The following is a 17010-nucleotide window of genomic DNA, read 5'->3' on the forward strand; positions in this document are numbered from 1 at the left end:
ATATGGCATCAAAGTCCACAAAGGTCTGATCCTTATTCAAGGGCCATGAGTACTTGTCACAAGACAAATTGTATGGGGGCCTTAAGAATTTGACTTAAACTGAATTGGAAACTTTTTTTGTGATTTGGCCTGCATACAATTTGCTATTGTCACCAGTTGTGTTTCGGGAGGTTGAACCAATATTAAATTCCACCACTACCCAATTAGACACCATTAATTCATCTTTGTTTGGTTTTGAAAGAGCTGCTGTTGTTTCCATGTCGGCATTGATATAGATTCCCATATTTTTTCTGCACAACGTCGTCAGATGTCATATAGTGCCAAAATGTGGTGATTTGGAACGTCAACCTGGTAGACTGCACTAGTGATGGAGCCAGCTGTAGCTCTGGAACCAGAGCTGTGTGCAAGCTTATCCTAAAAATTATAACTAAACAACAGAGAAAAAATCATAGCCATCAATCCCGCTTGTTTCTGCTGATTTAAAAACTGCTAGCAATTAGAGATTTAGCTGAATGAGGTATCACCTCATATTCATGATGCTATTTTAACCAATCACAGCAATGTGTCTCTTAGTGACCTGTAATCAAGTTCATGACCTTAGGTACAAACTTTATAAAAGTTATATGCAAGAAATAGGCAGTTTGTATTTGCTGGAGTGATCATGAGGAGTGGGCAAAGTTGTACCCAAAGCAAAAAATAAGGGGTCACAACCACTAAAATGCCCAAAAAAATATCCAACTTCTTTGAATTTAATAAAAACTCATTTGCACATACTCATGAATAAATATAGAAGCTTTGCATATGGAAAACACTCTGCATGGGTAAATGACCTTTGACCCCCATGTGAAATTTCCGACACATAGTTTTTGCATTTTTTTCCCTTGTATTTTCATTTGGAATTAACTTAATGAAAATAATCTTACAAAGTTATTTTTTTCTGCTGAAACAATTGATAAAATATTCATATTTAACAATATCATTCATTAAACAAAACCAATAAATCATGAAAACCGCATTGTGGTTGGATATACAAGTCACAAATTTTGGGCAAAGTTGTCCACCCGGGCAAAGTTGTAAGGTTTCACGGTACCGTATTTTACGGACCATAAGGCGTACCCGACTATAAGGCGCACTGTCAATAAATTGCTTTGATCAGTTTTTTGTTCATACATAAGGCGCACCGGACCATAAGGCGCACCGGACCATATATAATAGTAGTATCGGTACTGGTTTTGAGTGTAGGCAATACAGCACTACCGCACTTGATCCATACATTAGGCGCACCGGACCATAAGGCGCACGATCAATTTATGAGGAAAAAAAGGATTTAAAGTGCGCCTTATGGTCCGTAAAATACGGTAATTATTATTAATTTTTAAAATTAATTATTTAAAAATTATAAGTTACTCTAAACTGCCACTTAGGTTTTAACTTCATCTTTTATGGCAAACGCTATTTGGCAACTGTCTTTTTTCAGTTGACAGGTTTTTGCTGAGACTTTATCTCATTAACCCCTATTGTTAATCATGAAAACTGTTGTTTTGATGTAAAACACATATTTTGAACGACCCCAGACAACAAAATTCTTCATTTTTACATTGATTCGAACGTCTGCAGACGTTGAATCAATGTAAAAATGAAGAATTTTGCCGTCTGGGAAGGCACTCAAAGGTAAACACTGGATAAAATGCAAGAATGCAAAAGAAACGATATCGTGGAATAAAATACAAAATTCTCTAAATAAACAAAATAATCGGACATACATCGCTCCATGTTATCATTTTTAATGTAAAAATTCCTTTTGTGGTCCCTTTGTCTGGAACAAATAAAAACTCTGCTGTTGAAATTTCCTATTGTAGTTTTGGTCTCAATCTCATCATCATGATTCGGAGTAAGATGTTTGTTAGGTGATTCACAAGGCTGATTGTTCTTTGGAGTGAGCATTCTGTTGCTCCGGTTTTCTTTGGTAAAGTTATGAATATGGAACGCACCATATCACTAGGGTCTTTCCGGTGTCATAAATATGATTTACGATCTCAGTGGTTAGGTCTAAACCCCACTCATCTAAAGCTTCGATAATTTCAACTATAAAAGAAACGATATTGTGGAATATCCTAGTATGCGTATCCTAGTCAGCTAAAGTTCTCGTGAATTACCGTAATACCGTGCGTATCTCGTTGCTCACTTTATCGCTACTTTTGGTATTATTACATCACAACAAATCAGACAGTGGGGTCGTGATAGACTACTCTAGTATATTTTTCGCTTCGCATTTTATATGTTTTGGTACAATTTTGTCGTAATAAACGTTCACAGCAATTGCTGAGGCAATTTCAACTTTTTCCGTTTGGTCTAAGCAACGTTTTTGCCAAGTAAAAATATGCTAATTTTGTAGACTGCATTTACCAGGGTAACTGACGCGTGCCGCAGCACTGCCGCCGCTAATTTCAAGGACTGGATTGTCACAACATAGACAATGTAGCTTAACACTGGTCTACCTTGGCCCATTGTGCTGCAATGTTGGCTATTGTGCTGCATTGTCCTGCAATTCAGCTGAATTGGAAGCAAGGGAAGCATTGAAACAGGTTAAATGAGCATTCAATGAGGTTAAATGCTGCATCATACAAAACTTTCAATTATGACACATCATACGCGCACTGGCACAGTGGCGCACTGCCGCACTGGCACAGTAACGCGAAGCGAGCATGCTACAACGTAAGCGGTGAAATTGTTGAGGAGTTAAATCATTTTGTAATTGCGAACCATTAGAGCGTAACGTGTTTTTTTATTTGGTCATTCTTGTTTTTATTCCTTTCCGTTGTACTGTATTTTGGTTTTGCGTTATTTTGAACGCGTGTTAGTGTGCAATAAAAGATTTCTGCCGCCCGGTGTTGCAGTTTCGCTGATGAACGTTGAAGAAACGTGTGTCTGTTCTAACATTCTCAGATAAAACACAACAACGTTTCTCAGCGAAACTTAATGTTGTAGCTAGTCAGGAAGTGCAAATTTTGGTTTGTATCAGCTACATACTTGAAAGGAAATATATAAGTAAAAATGACCGAATTTTTTCAAGTCATTTCGGACAAAGGACCGAAAACTCTCAGCGAAAAAAAAACAGCCCACTTGGTTTCTCCCAGTTGGTCTTGCCCAGATGTCATGTACCGTCAAGTTGAGTTCAAATGAACAATTATTTAATATTTACTAGCTTAGTAGCACTCAAAATACAATACTGTATGGTAAAGTAGATCTGTGGATATATACAACTTTCAAGATGAAGAGTATGGAATGGAACATATTATGCATATGTTTATATGCTTGTTGACGTCAACAGTATTGGACTAAATTTTATCAATACGATTTAACTTATCTTGTTTCTCATATGGCGAGAAATAAAATATTAGAGCTCGACCGATATATATATATGGGTCAGCCGATATTTATCGGCCGATATCAGGAGTAGCCGATATATTGTATCGGCTATTTTTTGCTGATAAAAATCGGCCAGCAAAAGCACACTCAAAACCAGTCATACATGCCTTTAGAAGAAGCACGAGTTGCTCAAACGCGCATTTAAACTCTCTCATTTTAATTACGTGCAAGCGGCTGCACACAATCCATTTTTGCACGCAGCACGTGGAAGGGCGCTCTTCTAGCTGCCTATTTAATTGGTGCTGCCTGGTTGTGCTTCTGTTTATCTGGCTGGTGGCGGTGACGGGTCTGCTACTATTCGGTGAGTTCGATTCGGTGAGTCCGATTTGGTGAGTTCCTAACCTCTAACCCCTAACCCTAATCCCTAACCCTAAAATGGCAATGATAATTAGGCTACGGTACCCAATAATTAAAAAAAAAAATTGAAAAAATCCCCCGTTAAGGGATCGGACTCACCGAAACGAGCCATTCCGGGTGGTGACACCGGTCTTTGTTGTGTTGGACTGATTTACGATAACAAAAGATGTTCTCTTCTTGGTATGAATGCTGAGAAACCAGGCCTCGAAATTCCGGCGGTCATGGCGGACATGACCTCCGGAATGACCTCGAATGTCTGCCGAAGCCGACTCATTGGTCGGTCCTAAATGACCGCCGCAAAATTTTTGACAAAAATAGAGCTAATGCAGAAAAAATATATTTTAAATTTGAATTGTTACAATTGTTTGTTTAACGCGAACAAATACGGAGCTGAAACAATTAATAGTACAGGCAGTTGCTTTAAAGATCACATTAGAGTGGCGTGGTTAACGAGCTAATGGCAAAAGTAGCCATTTTTACATCATTTCAACGCCTTGTGCAATGTTGCCTTGAAATAAAATTGTCGGAACTTTTCGGCAGGATATGTATTCTAATTTTAACAATGAGGATTATTGCGTTACATTGATCGTTTGTTAAAAAGAAACGTCACAGAGAAGCAAGTCTCAGCTGAGTTCCGCCTGTGCTTAGGCGAATGTGGCGACCTTATTCACGCTGATACTGATAGAAATAGAATTTCTGCACAGAAGGGAGGGTGTTAGACTAACACTATTGTGTTAATTAGTTAACACTAACACTATTGAGGGCTAACACTATTGAGTCACTAATGCGCATTTGTCTGGACGATCCTGAGCTGGAGATTTACGACCCCACGCCGGCAGTAATCGCTTGGCACAACGATTCTATAACGCAAAAACCACGGAATAAGTGATCGTAGTTGCTTTTGTAATGAGGAAATTTGGATTGTTGTTTTCAATTGTGTTTATTGCGTCATTACACGACTGTCATTAACGCACTGATTTATTTGCAAGCAATCTGTTCCAGTATAGCCTACTTCAGGGTCGATTAATTAAGCCATCAACCATTGCAGAGTTATTCTGTTGTAGAAAATCTTCTACAAACACGACTACACAATACTGTAGTGTAATTTTGTGCAAAATCTACGTATGCAAAAAATATGTTCGGTTGAGATATTAAATGTCCGCTGAAAGGGCCAGTCCGGTAGGACATGCTTGACCGCCGGAAAAAAGTACAAATTTCGAGGCCTGGAAACTATGTTTTTTTAACTACAATTTGAAACTGTTGAACTTTGATTATTGAATTGAACACAAAACAGTAGGCTATTGCATTTGGTTGTTTCTTTTTTGTTTGGTGTTTTTTTTTGTGATTAGTGTTACGGTAAGAATGATTTTTCCATTACAGCAACCAATGCACAAACTTTCTTGGACTGGTTCAGGGGACTGGTTTGTTGCTTAAAGTGCCTCTGACAGGAAAATAAATTCGTTAAATTTACCTAAGATACCAAAGAGATGACACTAACAAACTTTCCTAACCAGAAAATCATAAAAAATATCAACAGGCTACTATGTTACACGCTTGCAAACTTTCGTTCACTTTCGGCAAATCTGATACTCATTCAATTGCGAAAATAAAAACGGCAACACCGCTGTGACATCATCATGGGTGGAAAGGATTCTTTCTTTCTCTGTGGTGAGTTAGTAAGGTAGGGTACGACTACTGCAAAACGTCAACGTGTGTGGCTCTATTGGTCTAAAAAGCATGTGCAAAATGAGAATTACTGAAATGAAAAAGTCAACTTATTATTACTATCAGGTTTAGATCAAATAGGTTGAGTTTATTTTTATCAAACAGCATCTCAATTCAATTAAAATTGCAGTTTTTCTAAACTCTTGTAAGTTGTAGGGCTACATTTTTAATAATTTTTTATTTCTCCTAATCTGGCTTGCAGTGTAACAGCAGTATCTCGCAAACATTACTTTTAATTTATGGTTGAGGTAATGCCTGCAGTGACAAAGACGTGTGCTATCTTTTCATGCTTTCAAACAAAACAAGATGCCGAGAAGAAAATAGTCAAAGTTTTCTTCAAGTGTTCGAAAGTGGATGGACCATACAAAACTAGTCGTATATGTTCTCTTCACTTCACTGGAGATGATTTTGTTAACACCACCAACCCGATTTGGATCTTCCCAGCAATGAGTGGCGTGCTGGGAACTCTAGGTGGTGCGTTTGCCACAAGTGCGAGTCTATGTCCCAGCCTGTAGTATTCATGAGTCCCTTTCATTTATATTCTCATATTGATATTGCATGAACCGGTGTGTATTTATGTTACTTCGCACATGCAAACGGATTTATGTTACTTCGCACATGCAAACGGATTTTACGATTATTAAAAAGAAACTGTAAGCAAGCAAAGTGTACTAGTGAGTAAAGGCAGAACATTATACAGCCCAATGAATGTGTATATTGCCATGAAGTGCTACAGACGAAAGAACTTTTGAAGAAAGACACATCTAGCTGTGTTACCAATTTGACCGATTTTACGCCACACTTACATCCTGCAGTTCTGAGGACTTTTTTTATGAGGAGCAGGAAGAACTAGAGAAAAAGCCATAAACTCTAAAGAATGCACACTAAAAGAAGTGATTTTATTTCGTTGCAGGCAGAATCGGTAATTAGTCGCTTACAGGCATGTATTGGAGTGGATACTATAAGGTGATGCTCTCGGAAGCAACAATCGGATTGTGCTGCCGTCATGCATTGTTTGGCGAATCTGAAACAATTCTCAAGTCCAGATGGCCGTTACACCGGATTTCAATGGCCAACTGAAGGCACATTATGAGAGGGAGAGAGAACTTTTATTTATTTATGAATAGTGATGAATGATGATGAATTAAATATGAATGATGGTTCGTACGATTTCTTCATTTTTCACTTCAAGTATATTTTAGGTTTTGTAGGAACGCATCCAGTACAGTTTTATTAAACTGCAAAAAACAATAAATCTTTGAAAAAAGCTTGTACCAACTCCGACCAAACTGTGATCCACCAATTGCATCTAAAAAGCATTAGTTTCATCCGTCGCTAACGACGCCCACCCAGGATGACGTAACACCACCAAAGTCGTCCCAGAGCAGTAAAATATGGAGTTTTGCCTGTGGTGGCGCTGCGGAGTAATCGTTTTGTGTAAATTTCGCCCTAACCAGTCGAACTTCGAGGTTAAAATTAAAACGTTCGCTAAGCATAATTCTGCGCTAGGAAAGGCTTAGAAAAGTTACTATAGGTAGGTCCAACCTGTCAGGGGCACTTTAATAACTTTGTTGGTAACAAATTTTTCGTAGTTGATATATATCAGTATCGGCCTAAAATTTTCATAAACATTGGTATTGGCATCGGCCTGACAAAGTGATATCGGTCGAGCTCTACAAAATATTCTAAAATGGCTTTCACACTTTACAACTGTGTTTGCAATTTATTTTATAATATTAATTTTCCATCACTCACTTTACCGTAAGTTATGTGTTCTGTATTTGGTTTACATTAACCAAGAAAAGGTAGTATTTTAAATAAAATGTTTTCTTTAGAGCCAACAAAAGTGAAGTTTTGAATGAAGAATTGCTTCAGGTTTGTCATATTTTGTGTTTTAAGTTAATTTTGATGAATTTGTATGTGTAAGATTTTACTTAGAACTACAATTATAAAAAACGCTACAATCAGCTACTAAACCAGCGATTTCCAATCTTTTTTGATGTATTTCTCTCTTTGCTGGAATTGGAGCTTTTCATTCTTACCCTATTACATCAAAAGAGCATATTACCGAAACAAGTACATATAACGTCTTTTATGATCAGTCAATCACTCAGTTTGCCCAATGCACATTCTGTGTTGGACTGCTGTCATAGCAAAGTTGTTGCATCTTTAGATAAGCTACTATGGTGATAGTGTGAGTTGTCATTAAACAAAGGTAAATCAACAATGCTTTCAAGTAAAAATAAACCTGCGAGAGCAATTTTTACTTTGTTGGAGATCATTCATCAGTGGTCCATATCCAATTATTCATATGGTTTGATCCTTAATTCGTCTATATTTGGATTTGCCTGCAATTGATTGATGATGCAAGTAATTAGTGATTGTGATGCTTATGATGTGCAATTCAAAATCGTGATGGTGAGGTTCCTTATGTGGAGGGTATTAGCCTTGTGGATTCATGTGCTTCTGTGTAGTCGAAAAAAAAATCAGCAACCCTCCGTGGCATTGCACAGAGTAAGACTGCAGTTAAATAAGCTTCATTGTCTTGACACATGCCATCAAGTGGGAGGTTCGATTGCTGCTCGAGACACATGGATAATTGGACCATAGATGATCCCAAACAAGGGTGAAACTTGAGTATGGCGTTTTCCATTTTCGTTTGATCGGGGCCTTAATAACTTTACAAATCTCCACATCCTCTTAACTTTTTTATAATTGTGTTTGTGGCTGAAAGCAAAAAATTAACATCCAAATTTAAAGGATTTTCTGTTTTTTTTACTCTTTCCACCTTGTCAGAAAACTTCACACCCCTTAAAGCAGGGGTTCCCAACCTTTTTTGCTGTCCGTTCCCCTTTGTCAGGTCAGAGCATTCTTCGTGGGAGCAAGTCTTTTAGGCGCAGACAGTTAGACGCCGGTCAAATAGGCGCGCACACTGTGGCGTCTGGATATTTAGGTGTGGAGCACTGTGGCGCCCGTTCATTTAGGTGCTATCCCTAGTAAAGTCTGCAGATTGTATCAGCTTGGCAGGTAGGGCAATGCTTTTCACACAAAATGTTATATTAAACAGAACAAATGTCATGGCTTCCGTGAGTGAAGCTGCTTTATCCGGAAGTGCTTTCCATACAAAATGTTATATTGAACAGAAACATATATTCTATTTTAATGCGCGTGTTCGGCATTTATTTGTTGTTAGTCCAGGTTTGCGTCGGCGAAAGCTTTATCAATTAATTATTCAAGTTGCCGAACATGACTGAGTTCACTTTTAGTGAGTCATATAATAATTACACTAAACATCAGTAAAAAATACATCGTAGCCTGTATTCAAGCGAGTGGTAGGCTTGAGTGAAGAGTAATTTAGTTTTCCGTCAAAACCCCCTAGGTTTAATAACGAGCAAAGTCACACCATTATGCTTGCAACATGTAGCCAGGGTTGATATGCCCTATAGAAATGAATTCATGTAGTAGAGAGTTGTCTCATACATACTCGCCACACGACCAATCCATCTCGAGTAGACGTAATTGCGAAAGATAACAGATTAAGTAAGGTTCCATCTAGCTGCAACCTGTGTTCAGGATGCATAGCAAATGTCCCGTGAAGATGTGCTAATATCAAGTGTATCAGAGCATTGTCTCGCACCTCATCTCCACACTCGCATTAACAAAACAACGTATTTTTCTGTTCAATATAACATTTTGTGTGAAAAGCATTGCCCTACCTGCCAAGCTGATACAATCTGCAGACTTTACTAGGAATAGCACCTAAATGAAAGGGCGCCACACTGCTCTACACCTAAATATCCAGACGCCACAGTGTGCGCACCTATTTGACTGGCGCCTAACTGTCTACGCCTAAAAGACATGGACCTTTCTTCGTACCCCAAAAAAATCCTGATTGAATTTTTCAGGCATATATTGCTATAAATTAAATTGCTTTTATAGCTCAATTAAACGTTAAACCGATATTTCACACAAACATGCAAAAATTACCAAAAGAAATTAAATTTCAGTTATTTTGTTTGTCACTTCTCAGTAAGATATTTGTTGTTGCTTCATTGATAAAATTCGCTCAAACGTTGATTCGATTTTACTCAAGGCAACACGTAAATCATCTTCCTGTTGCACTGTTGCAGACAATTTTTGTACTTATTCTTGATATACATCATGGTTGAAAAGCCACTTTCACAGTAATAAGTTGTTGAAAAGAGAATTAATACTGTCATGGCTTCCATAGCAAGACTTGGGAAAGATTCATAGCAAAGCACCAAAAATCATCTAACTTTGATTTTTCAAATAGCAGTTTCAATTTTTGGCAGCTTATTATTTCGATGATGTTCTTCAAATTATCCTCATCCGACACTTGTGTTAAATCAAAAAGAAATGGATTTAGCCTACAATCCAATGCTGGAAATAATTCAATTCACCAGCAAAAAAGTAACCATCGAAAGAATCAATCAGCATCTTTAACTCGGAAATAATTGAATTTTTGACATTTTGCAGCAAAGAGTTATTTGCAATTTGATCAAGACAAGGAAAATTAGCAAGGTTTCCAATTTCATTTTCAGCAACAGCAAGTAAAAAACACGTTGTTTATGAGACAATGAGGCTTCTTAGCCTACCAAATAAACAGACATAACCCAGCAACTACACTACATTTAACATTATAAAAACAAAAACAATAAACTAACGTTTTCGGCTAATTATACAGCTCTTTTCAAGCCTATAAGAAAAATATTTTTTAAAGAAATACTAAAGAATAATACACTATCACAACAAAAATATGGACAAATTTAAACATTTGAGTAACTTGCTTAACTAGCTCACACAAAGTGATAACTGAAACTTACGCAGCACAACGGGTCAAGTATTTGAGAGGTAAAATTAATTAATTGTTCAGAAACACTGTCATGGCTTCAATAACAATTTGCTTGAGTCTTTTTCTGAACAATTAATTAATTTTACCTCTATTCTCTTTGTGTATTATTCTTTAGTATTTCTTTTAAAAATATTTTTCTTTTAGGCTTGAATAGGGCAGTATGATTAGCCGAAAACGTTAGCTGATTGTTTTTTTTTATAATGTTAAATGTATAATAGTGTTGTTGCTGGGTTATGTCTGTTTATGGTTTAAAAAAAAGTTACCTCTACCCAAATTGTATCTACCAAATAACAACAATTACTTGTAGATAATTTTTTTTTTATAGCAAAGGCATTTCATAGCAAATGGCATAATATCTACAATTCCAAAATAAAACTATAGCCTACTGTAAAATCTGTTTGAAAAGCTGCTCTGTGGCACTAGGATCTTCGTACCCCTTGATGTTTAATCTCGTACCCCCAAGGGGTATGAGTACCCCCGGTTGGGAACCCCTGCCTTAAAGGTTTTCTATGCTTCTGTTGCAAGTCGTTTATCCAATGTTTTGTTTTTTCAAGCAGCCTACTAATGGGAAAAAAGTTTAAGCCTTGAATTGATTTGCCCTGTTCCATTCTTGTCCATGATTTTTTGCTGAATAATCCGATGGAAACTTCATTGACCTTTAGTTACTTGTTCCAATTTGCTCAAAACAAGATTAAGTTTGATGTATCCTACATTATATATATCTATAACTTATGTAATAACATCTACATGAATGGCCACATACCACCAGAAATGAATGAATCCATTCTTGTCAAACTGTTAAAGAAGCCAAAAGCCACACAGTGTACAGAATTTAGAACCCTTAGTCTGATGAGTCATGTATGATATATACCAAAAAATTTTACCAGAAGAAATAGAAACATCATTGAAAATAAAATTAATGACAATCAAAGTGGTTTTATGCCTGGAAAGGGAACGCTGTCCAAGGAATTTTCGATATGAGAACTATATGTGAATGCTACAACCAAATCAATAAAGATGTTTATACCTGCTTTATAGACTATGAAAAGGCCTTTGACTGAGTTAAACATGAAGAATTGATGCAATGTTTGGCTGAAAAAGGTTTAAATGGAAAAAATCTGCGACTGGTAGCTAATCTATATTGGACGCAAAAGGCGTATATTCAAATGGAAGATGGTTTATCTGATTCAATAGACATAAAATGTGGAGTTTGTACCAGAGATATATATTATCTTCATGTCTATTCAATCTGTGTACTGAAATGATTTTCAGACAGATTGATGGAATGGAGGGTATCCGCAAAGGAGGTATGAATATATCCAACCTACGGTATGCAGACGATACTGTTTTGTTGGCGGAATCAGCAGAAGCACTCCAAACAGAAAAAGAAAAAGTGAACAATACTGGAAAGGAATATAACATGAAAATCAACACAAAAAAGACGAAAACGATGATTTTTACAAGAAAAGAAAATGTACCTACTACCAAGTTTAAATATTACTATTGACGGAATGCTGGTCGAGCAAGTCAAAAGCTTTACCTATCTGGGACACACAATAACTAAAAATGGCAGATGTGATATGGAAATTTTGAGGCGGTTAGAAATAGCAAGAAACAACTTCGTAAAAATGAAAAAAAGACATTAAACAACACGCAAAATTAATATCAACACTCGAAAACGCTTTATGAAATGCTAGTATATATGGATTACTTTACAATGCAGAAACATGGACACTATAATCACAAATGGTTGAATGACTTAAGGTATTTGAAATGTGGATTTATAGAAGAATGCTTAAAATTTTTTGGAATCTTGAATACAAACCAACATGGAAATTCTACAAGCAATTTAATCAAGAAAATTGAAATATTTTGGCCACATGATTCGCAATAATTATATTCAACGACAACTACTAAAAGGAAAAATGAACGGCAAACGAAATAGAGGCAGACCACCAAGAATTTGGACTAATGATATTGAAGACTGGTCAGTAGGGTGGATCGAAAAATCCAAAAATTTTATTTTTCTTAGCTAGTATGTCAAAAAGGTGCGAAATACCCATAATAACATACATGCAAATTTTTTTGGGGTTTTGACAATTTTTTGATCGCCCCCCGCAAGGTTTTAATTTCCCTAATATCGGGTTGGAGAAACTGTATCATAAAATTGTTCAAAAGCATGAATACTGTGTGACTCACTTATGCGCTTTATGATGTCATAATAAGCGACTTGTGTTTAAACAAATAGGCTACAATTGACCGTTTTATCACCATTGCTAAAATACTTGGTTGGGTATCTCAACAATTAGCTGATGCAGTATTTGATTCTTCAAAAGAATTCTAGATATAAAAGAAGCTTTGTAGTACAATTATTGGAATTTGCTTGCACTGCAGGTTCCACAAAGTTTAATAAAAGTTATATGTGCTTCTTACAGATTAAAAGGCAGTTCACTTAGACTAGTACGGGTAACCCTACTGGGCGATGGCCTAGTTTTATTATTACTTGGTGCTTCCCTTCCCCAATCTTCACCATTCAGCGTATAGCAGTGTGACTGCACTGGTGAATGTAGCATTGATCTGGCGATGCGAAACCCAGGATGCTTGAATCACTCAGACACTCACGATGGCTGCTGACTACAGCTAATTAATAGAGCCCTTCTATGTCAGCGATAACAATCCGTATGGGAAACTGCAAGCATTGGTTATGTTCATTATCCGTGTTTATGCTCCAATGTGGTTCACAATAAAATCACACTCATCTTGCAAAGATGGAGCTAGATACATTCACCAAATGATAACCACATCACGATATCTTAGTCCGAAGCACAAGAAAATTATCAACCCAGTTATAGGCTACACCGCAACTCATACTTTGCTCATCCGGAAAATATAATTTTGGCTATGATAACTTACCATCGACCACATATTCAAGAACTAGGCCTGCGTAGAGAGATGAAAGCTAGAGCTGCAAAACCCAGCGAAAAAATACAAAAATTTAAAGTTCCCCCAAAGCTTAATTTTGATGCAGTGAAATACTTCGAATTGATTAACTGAACAGATCTTGCTATCACGGAGCCTCATATAATTAAAGCAATGACGGATGCTGAGCTCCGGCAATTCATCATGATAGATGTGACTCCCACTGTATTTTTCCCCAAATTTTCATGTCACACGCAGGCTGTTGAAAGGCTCTTGGAACTGGTTGCCGACGCATCTAAAGCAGTTTGTGGACCGAAATATCGAGACGGCTTCTTCATTCGTGCCCGAATTGCTTCTCGTCAGTTAATGCCAACGTTTGAGTCTAAACGTGACTTTACTCACTTTAATTTGTAACTGTTTGTTATATTGCTTGCAGTCTTTGTATGCATGAGCGCATAAATTAATAGGAAGTGACTTTGCCAATGGGCCACCTGTCAACCCAGTCATATAAAGTTTAAGCTTGTGAGTCTATAGTCGGCCATCTGATGGTGAATGTTAATAGTCGTTTACCTGTTGAAATCGCGGTTGGCCATCCGCCAAGTCACTTTAAAAGTAATATGCTGAAAGAGGGTGAAGTCAAAACTCTTAATTACGCACATTTTCATTGTATTTGGTGTTATATTAGAACCTTTTGCCATGTCTGCAAAGCGAGTTAAAATCGAAAAAAAATTTGCCTTGCAGTTCTTGTATGTATAAGTGACTAAATTTGAATGTCGCGGGGGGAGATCAAAAACTTGTTCAAACCTCTTCAATTTTTTACATTGTGTTTTGGTGATGTATTGGCAACTTTTGCCATATCTAGCTAATTAAAATTGAGAAAAAAATTTTTTTTTGCCATTTTTGATCCACCCTACTGGTCAGGACTTATATACATAACTGTTTGTGCAAGTTTGTGTACTAAAGTAGAAAAATCTCACAACAGAGAAACTTGGCACCTCATTGCCTCCAACCAGACTTGGATAACTAGAATTTTTCTTGTCTTTCGAACTTAGAATTATAATTACCAGTATCTGAGCAATTTAATCTTTTACAAATTATGCTAGGATCAGAATTCATCATCAGTCGTTATCTCCGCCTGCGGCAGATTGCGCATCAACATGGCTTATTTGCTTCCAAGAGTGGCGATTTTGAGCCAACTCGCCCAGTGTCGTCAAGTGGAGTCCGGTCCATGATTGAATGTTATCTTGCCATCGTTTTGGTTGTCTGCCACGTTTTCTTTTTCCTTCTACTTTGCCTTCTGTGCAAACTTTGCTGATTCCGAATTGTGATCTTTTAGTGTGGCCGAACAGTTTTAAAACTTTTGATTTTATTATTGCTGCAGTTGGATGTAGTTTTGTCATAGTTAGAAGATCTTCTATTTTTGTGTGATCAAGTAACCTTTTGTTGGTCATGCTTCTCATGATGTGATTTTGAAAGGTAGTGAGTTTTTTCATTGTTGATGATGTCCAATTTACGCATTCTAGACCGTACAGCACGACTGGTAAAACGTAGGTGTTGAAAATTTTTGCTTTCAGTTTGTCTGGGAGTCTATTGGATGTTAGAATCTTTTTGTTCTTTTCAAATGCTGCCCAGCCTAAGCCAATTCGGTGTTGCACTGCAGTCTTTCCATCGTTGGTTGCGGATAGTCGGTGGCCAAGATATATGAATTCTGGTACTTGTTCTATTTGTTTTCCATAGAGAGTGAGATTGAGTGTGTTGTTAGTTTTGTCGGTTGTCATACATTTGGTTTTGGACACATTTATTTGGAGGCCGTATTTAGCAGCATTTTTTGACAGAGCATCTAGGAATTTTTGACATATTCCTGCATTTTCAGTTTAGAATTATTCAAAATGGCCATATCGTCTGCGTAGCTTTTTTGCATCACGAGAGTATCTAAAATTTGGTAAAATGATTACCGACTATAACTGAAAGACAGTACCGTTTTGGGGCTCCATACCCACGATCTAAGGAAACCCATCAGGCCAAGAAGCCATACGATAAAGAAATATGCATACTACCATAAGGTTCTCACTGGTGTGTTGCCTTGCGGTCGCCCAAACGAGCAGTTTGAGTCAGCCTCAAATTAAGTAAACGCGCCACTGCTGAATAATAACATGTGTCATATATTCTACCAGCCTGCAATCCCACTGTGCTATATTACAACGAAATAACTCCACCGCCTTTGTTAGATGTTTTTTACTCACCTAACACATTTTCCCAAAGGTTCCTTGTCCACAAAGTTAGATGCAACGTATACTGGTCCAGAATCTTTCCACACAGCAATGGTTTGATCATCTCCAAGGTACAGTTGCTTCATATCTCCCCTCTTCATATTATTGGTCTCTTTTTTTGATGGTAAAGATAGATTGTTCATTCGATTTTGCCTCATTGTCCCCAAAACACCTATCCCTTTCTTAGACAAATGATCTATCAAATCCAGGCTCGTGAAAAGATTGTCGCACACAACCTTCGATCCAGGAATCAGTCGAGCACTTTCCACAAGGCCATAAACAACGTCAGGCCCTTGACTGAATCCATACTTGAAAATGTTTGTTTTTGCTCCAGCGTAGCGGACACAGTGGATTAGCTCTCCAGAGGGGGTGCACATAGACCAAATTTTAAACCCGAATCTTGTTGGCCTGCCCTTTATAAATTGCTTTAGAGGGTGGGGGCCAAAATAACGGATCATTGATTCGTCTACAGCTACGTACTCAGTTTTTTCAACAAATTTGGCTGCTGTCTCATTCAAAGTCTCAAAAAGAAGGGCAGCTTTCCAAAATGGGTCGTCTTTCGGGTGGTTTGAGTTGGCGAAATGGGTATAGCGCATTACCTCATCAAACAGATTCCTTGACATGGCTCTTCTTGCCATCACATTGTTTGTATCATCTCTCCTCTCCCAATACATCCTGCGTGTGGAAGGGGTGATGTATCCCGTCATAAACATTATTGCATGACTTGCTCTTATTAAAGAATTATCCACCTTTGACTGGAAGGCCAATTTGTTTTGTTGCGCTGCATACCTCTTGGTCTCTTTCACTACTTTGTTCACAAAATCATCAGAGATGAAGAGTTTCATAATATCATACGGCGTTTTCACATTATCAGGATCAATGGGTAAATTATCATGGCTGAATTTTTCAGCTTCAGGAAAAGGAGGAATTATTTTCCCTAGTTGATTTTGGGCGGTAGACTGGATCCTATCTTTGTTTCTGACCCGTACAAGTGGTATCTTTTCTTCTGTTAACTCTTCTTCACTTGATGATGAGCCAGGAAACACAATTTTTCGTGGACGGCCCTTTCTTTTTTTAGTTACAAGTGTTACTTTTCCAGTTAGTTTGCATGATTCTGCAAACTTTCTCTTGGCAGGTTTGTTGTACGATAGTTCTTCTTCCAGGTCATTTAACGCAACGGGCGTTGACCCAATATCTTGTGCTGCCAGTAGGCCTACTTTCTTTACATTTCTTCTTGGGTTCCAACGCAATGGGTTGACTTTAGATGGTTTCGGTAGCGACTCTGTCTTATCGTTATCAAATGTAGGCCTCTCCTTATCTTCAACAAGATCCATGTCTTGAATGTCTTCATTCTGATGAATCACTAATTCGCCTTTCTGGTTCAGGATTCCTTTTCCGACATTGTTAACGTTTTTGACACCCTCATCTTCATTTGCA

The 17010-nt window shown here is 37.5% G+C and overlaps 1 protein-coding gene across 1 annotated transcript in view; it reads left to right on the top strand.

Annotated features, from left to right (window-relative positions):
• Window positions 1–17010, top strand: part of LOC145770178 (rho GTPase-activating protein 17-like) — a 102500-nt gene that overhangs the window by 21046 nt on the left and 64444 nt on the right. Inside the window, exon 2 of the mRNA XM_082581764.1 lies at window positions 7347–7386. Coding sequence (XP_082437890.1) covers window positions 7347–7386 — 40 coding nt within the window. The remainder of the gene's footprint in view (window positions 1–7346; window positions 7387–17010) is intronic.

This window comes from Aplidium turbinatum, chromosome 5, assembly GCF_918807975.1.
Source record: "Aplidium turbinatum chromosome 5, kaAplTurb1.1, whole genome shotgun sequence".
NCBI lineage: Eukaryota > Metazoa > Chordata > Ascidiacea > Aplousobranchia > Polyclinidae > Aplidium > Aplidium turbinatum.